This window comes from Danio aesculapii, chromosome 24 (assembly GCF_903798145.1).
Source record: "Danio aesculapii chromosome 24, fDanAes4.1, whole genome shotgun sequence".
Classification (NCBI taxonomy): Eukaryota; Metazoa; Chordata; class Actinopteri; order Cypriniformes; family Danionidae; genus Danio; species Danio aesculapii.
Genome location: NC_079458.1, coordinates 15132253 through 15153103, shown reverse-complemented (window position 1 = coordinate 15153103; position 20851 = coordinate 15132253). Strand labels below are relative to the sequence as shown.

At 35.1% G+C, this 20851-nt stretch overlaps 1 protein-coding gene across 6 annotated transcripts in view; it reads right to left on the bottom strand.

Moving 5' to 3' along the window:
* Positions 1-20851, bottom strand: part of tnikb (TRAF2 and NCK interacting kinase b) — a 137432-nt gene that overhangs the window by 110077 nt on the left and 6504 nt on the right. For all 6 annotated transcript variants that reach the window (XM_056450485.1, XM_056450487.1, XM_056450489.1 and 3 more), the window contains exon 2: positions 3594-3659. In XM_056450485.1, coding sequence (XP_056306460.1) covers positions 3594-3659 — 66 coding nt within the window. The remainder of the gene's footprint in view (positions 1-3593; positions 3660-20851) is intronic.

The following is a 20851-nucleotide window of genomic DNA, read 5'->3' as shown; positions in this document are numbered from 1 at the left end:
ATTATAGCCGTGGTGAGATTGACAGACTGTTTAACTGCTACTACATCCCCGTTCAAGGCAAAGACACTCTGATCTCTTCATTTCCTAAAGCAGATCAATAGATTTCTCCACTTGGCACGCATCAATCATCCCCGAATTAGCGTCTGATCACTGCAGATCAAGACCAAAGGACTGTCTTTTCACCTTCAAACCGAAAAAGAAACATCAGACCAGAGAAGAACTTAAAAGTTCAATCACACCAAACTGTCTAGATACTGTAGTGCAGTGTTTCTCAACCACGTTCCTGGAAGAATGTTTTGGATGTCTTCTTTGTCTGTTACACTCATTAAAAGGTCTTTTAGTCCCTGCTAATGAGCTGATGATCTGAATCAGGTTTGTTTTCTTAAGGAGACATGGGGAATGTGCAGAGCTGGTGGTCCCTCAGGAACGTGGTTGAGAAACACTGCTGTAGTGTACTGGGAGAATGTTCATGCAAGATGCAGAAATACAATATTGTTTTATCCACTGACAGTACAAGTCAAAATTTACTTGGATTTATATCTTCATTTTAAAAAATCGTTCTTGATTCTTCAAACCAAAGATTGATATTTTAAGTCTGGCTGCTTTAGTTGATGAATAAAACAAGAAACTATATATTAAATAGCTCACATCTCATCCAATAATCACAACAAGCTTTTATAAAAACTTCTAATAGGAAACAAAGGCAAATTCTACACGGACATTCTAACAGATTCTGTTTTGAGACTTATTGATGGCAAGATTTATTTGAGTGTGAGTGAATGCCACAATTTCTTACTCTTTTCTACTAGTTACAGCATTAAATAATAAACATCTCACTCTCCTATTTTTGCTCAAGCACTGCAACACAATAATAAAACAGCTTGTAAACAAAGTCACGTGCTGCATTAACCTTAAAGGGATAGTTCACCCAAAAATTATTTATTTTAAAATTTACTCTCCATCAAATGGCTCCAAACATGTCTGAGCTAATTTCACCTATTGAACACAAGAGAAGACATTCTGAAGAAAGCTGAAAACCAGTAACCATTGACTTCTATAGTAGGAAAAACAAATACTTTGGAAGTCAATAGGGTATTTGCCGAGCTAGTGTTGTTCCCATACTGATAAATTTCCGGTGACCTGTTATTGTGAGTTTTTTTCCATTTTATACAGTTCCTTTTACAGCATCGATGTTGTAATGTAATTAAAATACAATCAGTTTAATAGACTTTGGCATTCATTCAGTTGCTCAAGCGTACAGAATCGGCAGGCTAGCGCAGAAGCTCCATTGAATATACTGGGGTAAAATAAATGCTCCTATTATAAATACATGGCAGGGGGAAAATGTAATTTAATGCAGTGCTTCTTGTACAATCTGAGCCCCACTTATTACAATATTGGATATCACTCAGCCATTGGAGATAGCTGATTTTTAAAGAAAACAGACCTTAAACGTGCTGATTTTGCAATAGCAAACAGTTCACCGGAAGCACTTAACCAGGTTACTGGCAAATTAAAAGTCCTATTAGCATGCTTCGGCATATACCCTATTGGTACAGATTTCCAAGTTACTAGATTTCTTCAAAATATCTTTGTGTTGAACAGAATAAAGAAAGTCAACCAAGCTTAAAATAAGTGAAGAGTGTTGACGTGAATGATGACAGAATTTCCATTTGAACTATGGGTGAACTATACCTTTAAGGCATTCAGTGTGCCGAAATATGCTAGGGACACTAAAAGGAAAGAAACAACTATAGATGTGCACAAAATTTTTCTGTAAATATTTACAATATGAGACCCTGGACCACAAAATTGCACAACAAAAGTTGCACATGTATATTTGTAGGAATAAGCAAAAATACATTGCATTAGTCAAAATTGTGTATTTTTCTTTTTTTAAGCTAAAAATAATTAGAACATTACATAAAACATTCTGTTCAGTGAAGACATTTATTAAAATTACATACTTTTAAAAACATCAAAACTTATTTTTTAAATAGTAATATGTATTGCTAAGAACTAAATCTGGAAAGAGGTTAGTGTAATTTTCTCAGTATTTGGATTTTTTTTAACCTCAGAGTTTTCAACTTCTAAATATTCTAGGTTATATCCTAACAAACCATACATCTATAGAAAGCTTACTCATTTAGCTTTTAAATGATGTGGAAATCTCATTTTCAGAAAATGTACCTTTATGACTGGTTTTGTGATAACTGGTCACATTTATGTGGTGCATATGCCTATATTTGATATATTTTAAGTCACCTGTGTTGTAATGCTTCAATTATTGTCACAAAAACATTATAAAAGGTTTCGTAAATGTCTCACCTTGATTAACATATCGAATAAAAATATTGCTATCGCAGTACTCCACAGCAACATCTCATAACGCATATTTTCCAAAAATCGTGATTCATTTCTAACACTGATCAGTTAAGTTCATCAGTTAAGGATGTAGGCTATTAAACAAGCAAGAAAAAGTTTTCAAAGTATTTAAAAATATATATTTTTAATGGAAAAAAAAAAAACACTTTACAAAATATTAGCCAATCATAGCTGTGGGTGTTTACTTCTTTCTTGTTTAAAGTATTTTGCTTTACTTTAGGTAAATAATTAATCTGTGCAAGTTAATCCACTTAAAAAATGTTTTGTTTTGTTAATCTAATCTAATTGTTAAAGCAGAAAAAGTTCTAATGTCTTGTGTCCAAATGGTTTAAATTAACTTGAAATCTCTTGAGATCCTACAATAAGACTATTGCAAATTCGCACATTACGATATCGAAGCCGAAACGATATATTGTGCATCCCTAGTGCTGGTGTTGGAGACCCCACTATTTCCACAAGCACAAAAAAAGCCCTATTACTTTTACATTTTAATATGTGTTAGGTAAAAGGTCTTGCAAACATAAGCGGACCACAGAGAGCACAATAACATAAACAAAAAAAATGTATTCATATCGCAATAACGTGCAATTAATAGGACTTCCTATATCGTTAACAGCATTTGCTGAGACTTTATTATCTATAAGAGAATTAAAATAAGTGAAAGTATTTAAAGAGAAGACTCAATTTCTTCTGTAAACCACTGTTATATAAATGTAAAAAATAAAAAGCAGCAATTTAATGTTTAGTTTCCCATCCTTCTGTTCCAAAAACAAGACTTCAAAATACTGAACCATGTATCATTACACCTCTAGTCCAGACTGTAACAAACTCTACAAATCCCCACACAGAGCCCACCAGCAACTTAAACTTGACATTTTCATCAATACTGTTTGAAAACTAAGCCTTGCTAACACATCACCCCGTCCAAAAATGCAATCAAGTCTTCCAATTGAACAATCTGACTCATTAGTTTCTGAACAAGCAATGGAAGAGGGCGAAGAATCTAGTAGTACAAAATAACACATGAGTCTTGACACGTCTGAACATACCACATGTATAACGCAAGCTAACACTAACAGGTAAGAGCAGATCTCAGACTCGAGGAAGAGCAGAAACAGCTGAGGGGAAACACCAAACATGTTTTGGGACTAAACTGGCTATATCCAGCCAATCACACAAACCACATCAACCGAAAAGTCATTATTTACCTTATATACTTGTCCGTAGGTCCCATTTCCCACAAGCTCCACCAGCTCAAAAATGCCCGCAGGATCCTGAGGGAAGAAAATAACAAGATTAGATTCCATTATCCTGTCATTGAACATTATGAATCAATCACAGATAGAATGTACACTAAAGCCATCATAAATGCTGATTCTGCAGTCATTAGATGTAACGAGTGTGAATTCAAGTGAAATATCTGCTTGAACATAAAAGCGCATTACAAAAGCTGCAATACTGGGAAAATATGAGATGTTGAGTATAGTGATGATAATATTTCTTGTGATATAACATTTCCCTTGCAAAATGATATTTCTATTAGCTCATATTTAAACTCAATTATGTAATCATCATCATACTACAATAATTAGGTGATAGATACTGTCCTTATCTAATTCATGTTAAAGAAAAACTTCATCAAGGTGCAACATTTTAAACTTTAAAGGAGACCTATGTTGCAAAAATAATTTTTATAAGGAGTTTAAAGTAACAGTGTACAGTTGTGTGGTAACAGTGTGTGAATATAGCCAGCCTCTAAAGGTAAAAATTAATTAAGCCTATTTTTTATAATCACACAGGATAAAAACAGTCTGCAGAAACACTGTGATTGACATTCTCCAGTTGTACAGAGGGAAAGCCCCGCCCATTAGCGATGCTCTCCCTTATTAGCTTAGACAGCCCTGAATGAGAAGCAGCTGTCTACTATTAGTTTGAATCTGCCGCTAAGGTGACACACAATCATTTATAGCTCCACCCTCTATTGAAAAAGAGCACAATCTCATTTGAATTTAAAGCGACAGTCACCAAAAAAGCTCTTTTTGAGTTGTGTTGCTCTGACAGTGACACTTAAAACGCTAACTGGCAGTAGGTTTGTTCTGTAGACTATAGAAAAAATATATAGCTTAAAAGGGGCTAATAATTTTGATATTAAAAAGGGTTTTAAAAAATTTTGAACTGCTTTTATTCTTTATTTAGTTATTTATTTATTTATTTTATCTTCTCCAATTTCTTTATGCACTTTTGTTCACTCGCTACTCTGCCAGGAATTTCGCCTTCAATAATAATCTAAAAATTTGATTAGAGATGGACCTCAAGATGTGGTCAAAAGTGTGGCTACATGTGGTGAAGAACTATGGCAAAGCGAAGTGTAATTATTGTAATAAACTATTAAGTTATAAAGCAGGGTGTCGCGACCAACATGACAAAGCGTCTGCTGATGGTTCACATACTTCACAAACATCAAATTAAAAGAATGGCAAGTTAGGTTCATTGTGCATCCTGGGTGCAACCAACAATAGTTGTGCATGTTAGTTTAACTGAGCGTGTTGAGCACTTCAGTGTTAGTTTTTAGTTAAATATATTGAGGTAAAACTAACCAGCGCATTCTCTCCGCCTGCTCATTCATAAACAGCGGGACGTGCTGCTGAAGCGCAAAAGAAACGGCTTTACACTCCATCATTAATAATCTTAGCTAAGTCTGAAGAATATATTAAATAGAATGTTCTTTTAACAGTCCCAATATGTTGAATCTTTTTCTTTTGCAAAATTCCTGTCATTTCTCTTCTGCAATTTAGATTTAGAAACCGAAAGCAGCGCTCGTCAATTGGTGTTTTTCCATAAGATACACCTTTTGTGAATGTTTTATGTTATGAGTAAAGTCTTTAATGTGCTTTTTAATAATTTTATTCTATTCAAAAGCAGCATTCAGTTGCGAATTTATCCTCGAAAATGTGGCATGAGAGCGATGCATGTGTTGGAAGATTGTTTTTGTTTTTTTTTTGCGCATGCGATCAATTCCTGATCCTTTGCAAAAAGTTTTTAATCAAAAGACAGGTAATTTAATTACTTTCAATGTGCTAAAACATTTGTTAAACGAATGTTATTTAAAAAATAAAAATAAATAATTATTAAAACTGTAAAACAGAATAAAGTGCATGATCTAATTGGATATAGAGGAAATTAGTTATCTATTTCATTATTTAATGCATGAGGCTAGCCTTTTTATAAAGTGAGTTTAATTGATTTAAAACTTTTAATTACATTTTCTTTTCTTGTAAATAATAAAAGTTGCACCAGATTGATGAAAACGAACCTGAATACCCTCATGAACAGGGCCACAATTACTTTTTTTTCCATTGAAACAATTGGATACAGTGTCCACTGTCTACATGACTGGCAAAAAAAAAACCTGCTAAATCTCTGTGAATATTTGGTTAACTTATAAAACAAATGTTGTCAGGTTTAGTGATGTTAATAATGCATATAAAAATGCACAGCATTCTCCTGAGCTCATTAACCCACCGATGACAGCCACTTTGTGATGGCTTTTAAGTTGGTTAATGAGGTTTTTTGTTACCTTGAGAAGTTTGAACTGAACCTGATCAACATTGAATTTCTGAAGAAAAAAAAAACACTTGCAATCTAGGCACAGTCACCTCATGCTTGTGATGCGGTACAGTCTGTAAACTCCAATTAAAACAATGGCTTGGTCTTTATACTGTAAAATCGTGACCATATTTAATTATTGATCGTGAGCCACAAATATCGTTATCGTGATAATAAGATTAATTGTTCAGCCCCAATTGCAACATGTAGTAAAATTTTTTGAGAGGTGCGCATCAGAGTTGGCGTCAGCCATTTGAAGGGTCTGAGACTGTGTGAAGGTCATCCGCACCATAGAAGTATAAATCAGCCCCGTCTGATTGATCAATTATAGATAATCTATACGCAACAAATGCTACATACATAAAACAATGTAATTTATCGCATCTCTCTGCGATATAGAGAAATTGCATACTAATATCAAAATAACAACAATATGGATTATTGTCCAGCCATGTGCAAGGGCATTCACCACATAAAACAGCCTGTACTTATTAGTGTCAAGTGAGCTAAAGCCAGAAAATAGCTTTAAAACAAGCTTTGAAACCAACTCTGGAGCTATATTAGATCAATTTACAAAACAAATTCTAAAAATCTACCGGAAAAAAGGCACCTAATGTAGTTTTTTTGTAACAATAGGTTCCAGTGTAATATGCAAAAATATCTTATTGTAAGTCTCTGGCCTAGAGATGCTTTTAGCACAATAACATCAACTTCACAGTGGCATTTCTATTTAAAAAGTCACCGAAAATCATGACGTTATGTAGTGGTGTGAACATAAAAACATCTAGAATTAAATCACTCTCTAATTGTCATTTATAACCCTGAAGCATTATCCGAACAGTCAGAGTTCAATTCAGTGCCAACAAGCATGATACTTATGAAAATGAGCACAAGCAATAAATAATGCAAGACACCTAAAACAATACGCAAAACATGGTTGCCATAGAAATCTGACAATAGCTGCCATTCAAGTCACCAGAAGGGCTTATTTATGAAATATGGTTCAGTGAATTAACAAATAAATTAAAAAAAAAATAATAACAGCATTAAAAAAAATGAAACGAGGATTGAACAAGAATGATGAAATCAGCTTCTTTTAGAATAATGTAAAGTAGTTAAAGGGGATATTCGAGGTGTTCATTCATACAACATGATTAAAAATGGCCATTAATAAAAGGATAGTACACCAAAAATGAATATCTGCTGTAAAACTATTCACTGTCTGGATATAAAAGATATAGAAGACTTTGTTTTTACTAAAGAAGAACAGTTTTTATCTGAAATCATGACCCTTGGTGAGGCAACACTCCAGGAAGACAAAAACATGAACAAATCAAAATAAATACCGTTAAATCACCCTTTTTACATTTTTGTTTATTATTTATTATTTGCATTCAGCATTATTTAAAATTTACTAAAGCTGAATTATTATTTATCAAGAAAAACTTTAATTCATAAGATATATACATATACACACACACACACACACACACACACACCTATACATCTGGGCATGTCTGTGCGTGTGCGCATGTGTGTGATATTTCTGCTGAACTCAAGGAAATTATTAAATTATTCCTGGAGTAACCTTTTTAAAGAAAAATTTCTGAATAAAACAGTTGTATATAAACCCTTTTGTAATCTTATAAAATGTCTATTTTGTCCGTTTTAGGGCTCCTTGCTGAATCAAAGTACTTGAAGAAATCTTACTGACCCCACATGTTTGTATACTATAGCTTTTCCTATGTACAAGGGAGTATTCCAACCGCAAAACCAGGCCGTATATCGATTAACAGATGTATTTTACCACCACTATAACTTAAACCTCCACTGTACTTATACATTTCTATTCTTTTCCTAAACACTCAAAAATTAAAAGACTCCTCCAAAAGAACTGTTATGAATTGCAGCCAAAATGAGAAATATGCCTTCTCAAAACAATCTGAATAAACCAAAGAAATTCTCAAAGATTTGGAAGTCCTTTTTCGAATATCTGGAGACTGACCAATGATAGCTGAGTGATGTGAAAGATTCCATGAAGCATTGCAATGTCTACAAAATAGGGTTGTCGCGATACTGGAATTCGGTACCAATTGATACTGAAATTAAAAAAAATTTCAATTTCCCACTAACATTTGAGCACTGTTGAGCACGTTCTTAAACATTGCTGATTTGCCATTGTGTTTACGGGCTCAACAGAAATGACAGTTATTTGCTGTGAAGGTCATTAGTTCACCGAACTCACCGCTGTTTACTGCGTGTAACCACAGATACAGGGAAACAGGAGCGTTTTTAAAGCCGCGATTCATCAGCGGATTGCTTGTATTTCAGCTAATAGATAAACCAGCTGATCGACATGACTTTGCAATGCTCCAGTGTCCCATACCTGCTTACACTGAGTAAACAGCGGTGAGTTTGGTGAACTGATGACCTTCGCGACCAATCACAGTCATTGTTTTTATAGGCACTTCAATTTAATAAACAAAAAGAACGGACAAAATAAAGGAAGTCTCACTTCTAGTCTCACTCATTAAAAGTTTTAGTTTGTGTCATTTTTAATTCTCAGTCTTGTTATCCGGCATGAGCTGCAGTTTCGGTTTAAACTTAGTAAAGACGAGCTTCTATGACAATGATGTATACAGTGTTAGATTTTTCATTTAGCCACCATTTGCGCTAAACACACAGTGACTGCAACGCATGGAGATTCAGGCCATAAAAACAGCTGATCCACCGAGTCTTTCAGCACTCTTCCAAAAACACTCAATTGATCTCGGCTGGCGGATCAACATTCACCACTTGATCGCTCTCATCTGTGCCATCATTTGTAACTTTAAGCGGGTTTGCAAACCTGTATACTTTTCATTGCGTCTTCCTCAGCCGTTTGCATTTCCAACTTCAGCCGTTTGCATTTCCCGCGGTCACAAAAGCTCCTTGTCATCTTAACTAGGTTCGCCTGGAAAGCGTGAGCGCGTTGCATCGCATCCACATCCCTCCACTGAAAAAACAAACTTGCCTTATAGTTAATAGCCTCTGTCAAAGTGAATCCAGTGTGCATGATTATTAGTCTCGGTGTACAAGCTCGGAAACTTAAACTAACGCACAGCTGGCATACTTTGTTCAGCTGCTGCAGTTTTGTTCAGTGGAGAAACTTGGAGTTGAAAAGCCTTTACGATTAATTAACCATGACGAATTAAAGCGTGGTTAATAGTGAAACCGGTTAATCGTTGTATCTCTAAGTATCTGTACAGCTGTGGGTGTACAGTTGCTTATATGTATTTATATTTTACATATTTGTATATTGTTATTTGCTGGAATGGAGTGGGTTTGGGGTTTGTTCTTTAAAATGTGAAAAACTTTAAATAAAAGTACATTGTAAAACCTAAAAACCATTTGAGGAGACTGATTGCAACAAACCATTTAAGGTCAAAATGAATACTGTGAACTTAATCCATTTGAGTACAATAAAACTCAATAAAAGAAGAGAACTCGAACCAAATGAGTACTGTAAAATCCAATAAGTTAAGGCAACTCAAACTGCTTGAGGAAACCGATTGCTGCAAACCATTTGAGTTAAGAAAACTAATATATATGAGTACTGTGAACTTGCTCCATTTGAGTTAAAGTATTGAGGTATTTAATTAACCATTACCTTCAACACTGAGTTCAAAACTCTTTTCAAATGAGTAGAATTAACTTTGTCAATTTTGAGTTAGCTACACTCATTTCATTTGATAAAGTTGACTGTTTTACAGTGTTTTAAAACCCCCAATCTGAAACAAACACATCAAAACCATGAATTAAAAGCATAGCTAAAAGTGAAAGGACGCAGTACTAGCAGTCAGCTCAGATTCTTTAAAACCAAGCGTGACTTTTAACACCCAGCCACAGAATGAGCAGAGGAAGAATTAGGTCAGCGTTGCGGACGGAGACCTTCAACGCCACTGTTGCCGGATGTGAGCGGAAACCCCCATTAATCTCTGAGACCCAAAGGAACACGAATTTCCCCAAATTACACACTCGCTCCATCACCGTACCTGCAGGAACAGCCTCTTCCTGGGGTTTTTTGAAAATAAACACTCATGTATCAGTCTTACATAACACTTCGTCAGTGCATTTGCCTGACACAAGACTGTGAATCCTCACAGAGCAATGTATAATTCATGCACTGGGGTGAGGAAGAATGCATATGCCCATGCTTGTCTATTTTGGGAATGTTTTGAGACGTTCTGCCTCTCAAACACAATGTTTTGCCTCTGTAAGACACTCGTAAAGATGGAAAGGCATGGGGTAAAAACTGCTGAGCAAAGCAAGAGGGACAGATTTTGCTTAGAGATTTGAAGACGGAATGTGACGTGGACTTTTCTCAGGGCATTTAGAAGAAATGATATTATTTTAGCTCCAACTATTACAGGGAAATAACACCGTGAGTCAGACTGTTTTTCAAGTTGCAAGTTTCTCATAAAAAACGATGACACCTCGGGCGTTAGGCTAACATTGACAGAGCACACCGGCAAACATTGTATAATTCACCTTCAATTTCTCTATAGGGATTTTAAAGAATTCCTCAATAAGCTAAGCTACGAACCAAGCTTTACAGCCAGAGATGATTCACAATATTCAAAGCAAAATGAGTAGAAGAGAACAAAAAGGTCTCAGAAATTAGAGGGGGCAAACTGTAAACAATGGTGGTTTTATTTAAGCAAAAATATAGTTACACAATATATAATAAAATACAATTTTAACTTTATATAAATGATTTTAAATAATTTTAAAATATAATTTAAACCGCTTTTGGAGGTTCAGTATTTTTGTGGAAAACATGACACATTTGTAGAATTCTTTAAAAGTCTAAAAAAATATACAGTATGAGTCAATGAAATAACGGTCTTTTTTTTTTTTTACGTCCATGTCGTTTAAATCAGGGGTTCTCAACTTTTTTCATTGCGGGGCCCACTTCTTTCTCAGATCAATTTAAAGGCCCACCTGTCTGACATTTTCTCTAAAATGCTTGTATGAAATGCTCATTAAAACCTTTATTTATTAACAAATAATAAATTTTATTATATTATATTATATCATATTATTATAACAAATATATATTATACAAACTGAATATTTTAATATTTAATATATTAATAGACTATTATTAAACTGAACTGAACTTAAACACTACAAACTGAACTACACTGTTCCAATTTACTATGACCCTTAATGTGAAGCTGCTTTGACACAATCTACATTGTATAAGCGCTATACAAATAAAGGTGAATTGAATTGAATACATTTCTTGTGCCTTCTATCATTTTCTATTATCAGCATTTTAATAAAAAATATATAATTTAATTAAATTTAATTAAATATTAAGAACTAAAACTATATTATATATAATTTTTTTAAACATAAATTCAAAGAGAACCACAGGTCAACAGGGATTTTGCAAAAAAACAACTTCTGCTTTAAACTGAACTGACAGAATATATACTATTAAATATCTACTAATCAAAAATCCTGACAAATGTAAAATACAGTAAAACACCCTAAATCTGTTGAAGCGCATCGATCTGATGGCGGTTGAGTTTGCAGCTGGATATTATTAAGAGATCACTGACAGGTACAGAGCGCATCCTGCCAGAGCGCATCTGAAGCTCACATACAAGTTTATTTTGGATTCTATGGCAAAAACAGCATTGAGCCTCCTTAGATCCTCCTGTGAATGACATTCATTTGGACAACTATGCGTATATATTAAATAGTTCACACAAAAATACACAAAGAGATACTTTCACTTTCACTTCACGCATAGTTTGTGAATGAACGACCGTGACTTGCGTGTTGCAGACGTGATCATGAGGCAAGGTTATAATAGTTTTGGATTTTTCATTAGTTTTAGTTTCCATTTCATTTTGACTTTTTGTTTTTAAATTCAGTTAGTTTTCATTTGTTTTTAGAGGCAAATTTACTAGTTTTTATTAGTTTCTATATTTTGAAATTGCTTAGTTTTAGTTTAGTTTTTATTAGTTTCAGTATTAGTTTTAGGCTTTTTTTTCTAAATAAGGATATTTTTAGATTTAAAATCATCAGAATAAATATTGTATAATAAAAACTCAGCCATACATTTTTTGATACCTGTATTCAGAGGATACATGACCACTACCATCTACCCATCCTCAAATTCAAATACAACAGCCCACAAGATAGCAGCCTTAAGTACAATATGTGTGCAAGGCTGCTTCTGAGGTAAGATACACAGTAGTGATGGAAAGTTCAGATATTTACAGAGGAAGTTAGGATTCAACATATTAAAATGATGTAGTCAACAATAGTAATTTCAGTCAGTTAAAACATCACCATGACCCATGAAAGTAAAGTTTTGCAACCCAACTGAAGCATGATTCACTTATTAAAATTCCATTACGGTTATCTGTTATGAAATAAACTTAAGTTTTTTTTACCAGATCCTCTCATTTAACCCCTCGGTTTACCCGTGCTGCAGATGTTCAAGTTTAGCTCAGTAAAGTTTAGTCCTGTCAAGCCAGTAGTTAGGAATATCACTTTGTAAAGAAACACAATACATTACTCTACTGAGCACTGTCAATCAATCAAGATGGCATCAGGTTTATACAGAGATGATAACAGTATACATTTTAAAAACAAGCATTTTTAAAGCTTTTTTAAGGACCCCCAAAATGTATAAATTAATAGACAAAATGTGTAAAAACATTACCATGAGATATATGAATTACATGTTTAAGATGTCCCAGATTAGCCATCAGAACACTTGTGGATTTACAGAACACTTCACAAGGCGGAAATGTACAAGTACACATTTGCAGACATGAGAGATTGGCCCGTGCATGCTCTCAGGGCCTGTTGTATTGCCGAACATTCTTGCTGTCAATTCTACCGTTACGCTGACAAGATTACAAGAACTCTAGTTAACCAACAGAGCTATGCCATTAAATAAGTATTTAGGTCATTAGGATCATGCAAATATTTTAACACGCTTTTTCTTTTTCTGTTGCTCGACAATATTAAGTAGTAGACCTGGAAAACGTGGAGAACTGAATTAACATCCACTATATAATTGAATTAACATCCACTATATAATTTAAATACACCCTAATTTAAATTAGTTAACACTTAATAAGGTATTAAAAATAAAACCGTTTAATATTTCTGTACAATAATTATTTTTTACTATTAATATTATTGATTGGGAATTATAATAATTATTTTTTATAATAAAATTTTCAGGGTTTTTACCTTTAAATGGAGAGGACGGTAGAGAGTATTGACAGGAAAGCGTGGGGAGCAGAGAGAGGGGAAGGATTGGCAAAGACCTAGAGGCGGGAATCGGAACTTGGGTCACCGTGAGCACTGGAGTGCATGTGTCGACGTCACACTAACCACTACGCCATTTACGCCAACAATAATAATTCTTTAAATAATAAATAATCTTTACATCTATTTCAAATGGATCAATTTATTGTGCAGGATGCCGGTTTTCATAAACCAGGTTTTTATGGTTTGCATGGAGATGAACTTTGAAAAAACTTTTAATTATTTATTTTCTTTTTACATTTTCAGACCACAGAAATGCCATTACTGTGTAAATAAACGTCCAAAATGCATGAAATGTTTTCCATTGAAGTAAAAGAAAAACAGTGCATGGAGGTAATGTATGTTTGCTCAGTGTTTTGTGATTATTAGGGCTGTAGTTATTAACATGTCTCAGTCACACTGCAGTGGCGTTTACACTAATGAGTTTTTGTTTTTAAAGGCATAAGTTTTGTTATGGTTACATCTGGCACCCACACTACTCTGGCATCTTCAACCTGTGAAAATCTGAGTATTTTGAAAATGCTAAAGACCATGCTTGAGTTGGGAAACACTGGTGCTCCGTTTCACTGTAGATAGACAAAAACGCAAACTTCTGATAATGACATTTAAAAAAAATAAATAAATAAAATTCTGAAATTCAGAAAAATTTCAGTCTGGACAAGTAGCGTTTTCATTCTAAAACTCCATTTTAAAACAAAAAGGCCCTAGTGTAAACACAGCCTAAACCCCACATGTAGCACTGGCATTTTTCAAGGTCAATCTAGTAAGGGCCATAACTTAAGTGGTCCACTTTCTAAAAGGCGTCCATTCACTTGATCTGCTGAAAACACCACTACAGAAGGAATCAATTTGCAAAGCACCACTGAAGTGCTGAATGTTAAACTTGTAATTAGACATTGGGGTTAAAATAGGAACTTTGTACAATGAAAGTTCCTCTTTAAAAAAAAAACAACAAAAAACTTTTAGCAAGTGAAAATTAAAGAGAGAGTTCGTCAAAAAGGACAATTTACTGACTTTAGTTGAACACAAATAATAATAATAAACTTTATTTGACGTCTTTCTTAAACTCAAAATGCTATAAGATTGTTACGTGCTTGTGTTGTTTGTGCCCTGTTTGTTTGGCGTTTCTTTCTCTCTCTCACTCGTTCTGTTCTTCTATATCTGCTTCATATTCTCAGGTTTCGTTCATTGGTCAATCCATCTGTCAATCATTTCCTCCCTGGTGATAACGCTCTGATGTCATGTTCAATAGGCCAAAAACCACCCAACATAAAAGCGCGCACCAGACCACTTACCAGTCCCTTTCTTGTCCCTTGTTTCTGTTGTAGTGCTGTGTTATTGTGTTGCGTTTAAAGAAAACCCTGTCTAACTATGTATTCTGCTGTTGCCTGTTTCTGTGTGTTTACATTATCCGTCCGCCATTCATATCATGTCGTCCCATTTCCCAATTTCACTCATTTACGCTGATTACAAGGCTAGGACAAAGCGGACAGGTGTATATATATATATATATATATGTGTGTGTATGTATGTATTTTAAATGTGAAACGTCCTTCCCCTAGACTAACATCAGGGGTTTGTAACAAAGATATACAACAACAATAAAACGAAACTCAAGCCAGAATTAGTCAAACGTCTACAATAATTAGTCAAAACACAATAAACAATAAAACGATAAACTACAGAAGATATTCTGAAGAAAGCTTAAAAAAAAAACTGTAACCATTGACTTTCATATAGGGATGCACCGATCCCTTCACTTGGATCGGATATCTGTTATACTGCATATTTTTGTTGGATCGGGTATCGGCCAGCTGATAACGATCCAAATCCAATCTTGCATGTGCGCTTTATTCTGTGTAATTTATAAGCCAGCAAAAGCCATGAAGGCCTATTATACGGCACTGGAACGATGTCTTGTATGCCTACTATATGTTCTTAAATGTTCTGAAGCCATTCAATAGTTTAATATGAAGCACAGATGAATATTCAAGAGTTAAATTCATGTTCAATTCAGCACTTCCCTCCGAAAAAGGGAAATCAAACCAGTTTGGAACGAGTAAACTAATATGTACAAGTGAGAAGTGAGTAAATGACAAAATTATCTTTTTTTTGGGCAAAATATCCCTTTAATGCTATTTATACCAATAGTGTACTGTAAATACTGTTAATAAGACAAACCAAAAATAAAAAAACACACAAAGAAAACTGATTTGTTAAAATATAACAGCCAAACAGAAAACCCTGAAACACCTATACACTGAGCGACTGAACTAAACTAATCTGAGCTCTCCAGTGGAGAAACTGCATGTAAACAAACCCCTATAATACAGAGCCATGTGACCGTGCTGTTTGTATTAGAACTGGAAGCGTCTTCAAAGGATCTCCTGAAAGACCATTGGAGACTAGAGCGTGTTTAGACATGCCGTGCTGAATGATAGCAAAGCTAAGCAAAGAACAGAGCGCTTGATAAACAATATACCTGAGAGGGGAAGTTAAACCCATTGACCGGGGCAATACAGTAATGCAACACTAGTAATTACATTTCTTGTTAATCCCTATGCAATTAATCTCGTGCTGTAAGAAAAGCCAGAAATAAAGGGAGAGTTCTCGCTAAACGGAAAACTCAGTCAACATTTGCTCACCCTCATGTCTTTTCAGGAACACACAAAACAAGCTGCTTTTTTTAGAGAGGTTTAAAAGAAGACTGCAGGCATAAATGACTACACTGCAGCTGATTTAATCAGTTTACTTTTTAGTGCTTAATCATATTTTAGGCACACAGCTCAGTAATTTACAGGAGAAACAACTGCATTCAAATTAACTTCTGAAAAACACAGCATCTTCTTAAGTTCTTGAGTTCACATGCTCAACAGAAATGTCTGCGATTGGCCGTTACGATCATCAGGGCACCACTCTTCACCAAATGTTCAATAGCAGTGAAGTAGGGTTGTCACGATACTCGAATTCACATGAGGCGACCGTGAGCTGTCTGACTACTAAGAACACATGCGTGCACACCAATCACGCCTACTTTAGAGAACACAACCTGCATATGCTGTGAATAACAAGTAATAAAGTTGTAAATAACATTAAGTTTGTTGCACAGAGCGGTCGTTTGAGAGCCGCGCTGAAAGAATGATTTGCATATGTGTTTTTTTTCTCCGAGTGACGGCAGCCATGAGCCGCACTGGGAAGTAAAAGTGAATCTGGTGTTACACCAAATTCTGTGATAATCGTATTCTGTGACCCTAGTGGGCGCTGTTCTCACTGGTGGCTTGAACTTGCTCACACAGCCACCGGCGTGCACTTTACAGTTATGATTACGACAAGCATTTGATATGTTTTTTCTTTCATAGCTAACAGAGTGTTGTGCATGAAAATAAATGTTTACTGTGTCAGTATAACTAGCCTATATAATGTTGAATATAATGCAAGAAGGAATCTGATAATGTCATGTCTCGTTTTACCAGTGAAAACAAATGGTCTAAAAATGCTGTCAATGACAAATGACAAGCATAAGTCTTAAACATTTAATAATTCAACATCAGAATTATGAATAGTTATATTCTGATGTCATCATTTTTCTGTGAATTAACAAACAGGACATGTAAAAAGTCTCTTCAAGTCCACCATAATGACTATACAAAACTTTGCATTTCAACCAACAGTAGACCTACACATAGGCCTATTATTATTATTGTTGTTTTAACATATGTTTAATTAACAATATTAATATCCTACCAATATTAACCTTTATTTTACAGAATTGTGAGAAAATCGTGATCTTGATTTTAAGCAAAAACAAAATCGTGATTCACATTTCAGCCAGAATCGTGCAGCCCTACCGTACACCATTGTCAATATCAATAAAGAAAAAAGATTTGTTTTGTAGTTTCGGTATGAAGCACTTTAGTTTTATAAAAATGTGGCTGCTGAGTGTGCGCCTAGGAAGCAATGCCAATAAGTTTAGAGTGTAAGTTTGTCATTTTCAATGGAGTCGCGCGACTTGCACGATGCACGTATGAGAGCAGCGTGCACGTGAATCATGCGCATTTTCCAGCCGCACCTAGTTGAAAACATCTGAGCTTTTCCAAATGCCACAAGTGAATTCTTCATGCTAGCACAACTAACCAATCTGTTTCACACTTTGTATGGAATATACACATTTCAGTAATAACGGCAGACTAATTACCTCTGCCGAATAACACTGGCTGGTTCCTTTACGTGAAAGCTCAGATTTGATTATCATAATCTGTGCTGTTGACAGAGTTTGAGGTTTACTGTATCATTATCACTCGCACCTTAAAGTTTGCTTTGATTGTTCAGCCTTTACACTTTACCATTGCACACACACACACTTTGTAATATTTTATTTATCAAGTTTAAGAGTCTCTTTAACACTTGTTTATTTTATTATAAAGAGATCAGATATTTTGTTTGAATATTTTTGTTTTGACTAATAAAAGTATTTGCCTTAGTAATGCTGGTAAATTAAAAAATGAAGTGGTAAAATAAAAATATTCCTAATATTCCTAAATGTATTTATTATCAATAAAATTGATTATCGATACCGATATCGAATGATATCGTGCAAATTTTTTTGCAATATCGCCCAGCCCTATAAAGCCTATTTAAGCACCATGTTTTGACTTTGTTTGCTAGTCAGCTACACAATTAGTTTACAGGTTAATGAATTTATTTGCTCTGCATATTACTAGTATATAAAACAATTTGGAGTAGGGGGTACCACATTTTACCAACCCAAAACAAAGACATATTATCTAACTGTTCAAAACAAAAGCACTAAAGCACAAAGCTACTAGATTTACAGGCAGATACAACATGACATACTGCTGAATGTGAGAAAAATTCCCTTTAAAGCAAAACTCTCCCACATAAACACATCTGGCAAGACCTCCAATGCTCAAATAAGCACAGAAACTCATTAGCGCTTCATTACAGTGATTCATTACTCTTGCCGGAGCTCCAGTGATCATCCCAAATCCTGGAATCCCCTCACAATCATCACCTCTCCCACGTTTACTCCGATAAGAGGAGGTTATGATAAACGTTTGTTCTTGTGTGATAACAGCACTGACAATATCTATTATTGTGCGATTTTCATCTGCGCTTTTATGAAGCAACACTGCCCTGGAGCGTAAGAGGTGGATGCTGCTGACCAGAATCATAAGACAAGGAAAAGACGAAAAACACTGGCTGACATCCACAGCTGGGCCTCCTCCCGCCCCCCTTGACATTGCTCTGGGATGTAACGGTCCTTTACCTATTAATTATTCACTGGGAAAAACATCAGGCAGGAACTATATGTTAGTTCTTGCATGCTGGCAAAGCATGTTGAGTGTACACACACACACACACACACACACACACACACACTTCTGTGGCAGTGACACGCAAATGGAAACATCAAATGCTCCCATTATGCACTACACAGAGCCACCAGCTATTGTGGTTTAGAAAAAGAAAGGAATTAATCCACAACATATTTATGACATTAATGTCATATTTTGGTGTTATTTTCATATTGTTTATATACTACAGTGTTATTTATTCATATTTTAAATTGGTCTTGTTTTTAGGAATTCATTACATGTTTTTTTCCCATTACTTTATTTTTTTTAATAATGCAACTTTCACTTTAAGATACATGGAGATCTATATACACTCACCGGCCACTTTATTAGGTACACCTTACTAGTACTGGGTTGGACACCCTTTTGCCTTCAGAACTGCCTTAATCCTTCGTGATATAGATTGATCAAGGAACTGGAAATATTCCACAGAGATTTTGGTCCATATTGACATGATACCATCACGCAATTCCTGCAGATTTGTCGGCTGCACATCCATGATGCAAATCTCCCTTTCCACCACATCCCAAAGGTGCTCTATTGGATTGGGAACTGGTGACTGTGCTGGCCATTTGAGTACAGTGAACTCATTGTCATGTTCAAGAAATGAGATGAATCATGAGATGATTCGCGCTTTATGACAAGGCGTATTATCCTGCTGGAAGTAGCCATCAGAAGATGGGTACACTGTGGTCATAAAGAAATGGACATGGTCAGCAACAATGCTCAGGTAGGCTAATTAGTACTAATGGGCCTAAAGTGTGCCAAGAAAAATCACCATTACACCACCAGCCTGAATCGTTAATACAAGGCAGGATGGATCCATGCTTTCATTTTATTGATGCTAAATTCTATTGTCCAATTTCGGTGAGCCTGCGCAAATTTTATCATCAGTTTCCTGTTCTTAGCTGACAGGAGTTTCACCCGGTGTGGTCTTCTGCTGCTGTAGCTCAGACCAGCCCGTCTGGCAAGAACAACATTCAAAGTAGAGCTGTGCGATGAATCGAAATCGAAACGCAATCACGATTTGAAACACTGCATTTATCATATTGTTAGATTAATCTAGATTAAAAAAAATCTATGCCCACCTATAATATATATACATTTCAATATATTTTTTTCAATCATGTGTTGTCAGATTCAAAACAGGTCTGGGGCTGCACAATATATAGTTTTTGCATTGATATCGCAATGTGATCATTCGCAATAGTCACATCGCAGGATATGCAGTGTTGAGTTTGTTATAATTTATCATTTGCACAAGTTTTTGATACCTGTGCTTGTATAATGATTTTAAAAGCATACAGGCATAAGAAACAGTACCATTTGTGACCTTAACTACGATTAATTTTACTAACTGTACAGACTCAGGAAATTATAAACCACTATTTCAATTGTATCTTTTTCTTGATTGTATTTATAGATTGTTATGCATGAAAATACTCACAACACATGCAAATACAGAAATGCACTGCAAACAGCACAGACCACAACAAAAATGTATCAGTGGACCACAAAAAGTTTATAGATTGTTTATTAAATTTTATGGGGATGCACTGAAGAATCATCCCAATCGATCTAACATTATAAATTCTTTCCAAATAGAGATATTAGGTCATCTGGTGAAATTGTATTTATATCGCACTATATATTGCACAATTAAAAAAATCTCAATGTTAATTTTTCCAATATAGTGCAAAAAAAATAATAATTAGTTTGTTTGTCATCATCCATGATTGGAACAACAGTGAACATATACACAATGCACATGACAGTAAATAAATGATGCCAGAATCTGTTCCTATCAAAGGTCAACATGATGCAAGACAAGTTCATAAAAACCATCAGCTGGGACTTGAGCACAATATATGTAGCACCAAGCACACTGTCCAGATCTGTGTCAGCGAAACATAAAGCATACACTTCCCCTGTGAGGCAAGACCATGCGCACTGTACTGGGTGACCTAATTTATAAGCACAAAAGATCCTGAGAGAGTGGCGAGCTCGTGAGCAGACATGAGGAAAATAGCTTTGCCCATGGGTAGCAGCGCAAGGGGAAAAAAAAAAAACAGCATTAAAGCTGCCTCACATGGAGAGGCACGGGGAAGCTTGAGAGGGCCACGGTTACTGTGTCTAGCGAAAGT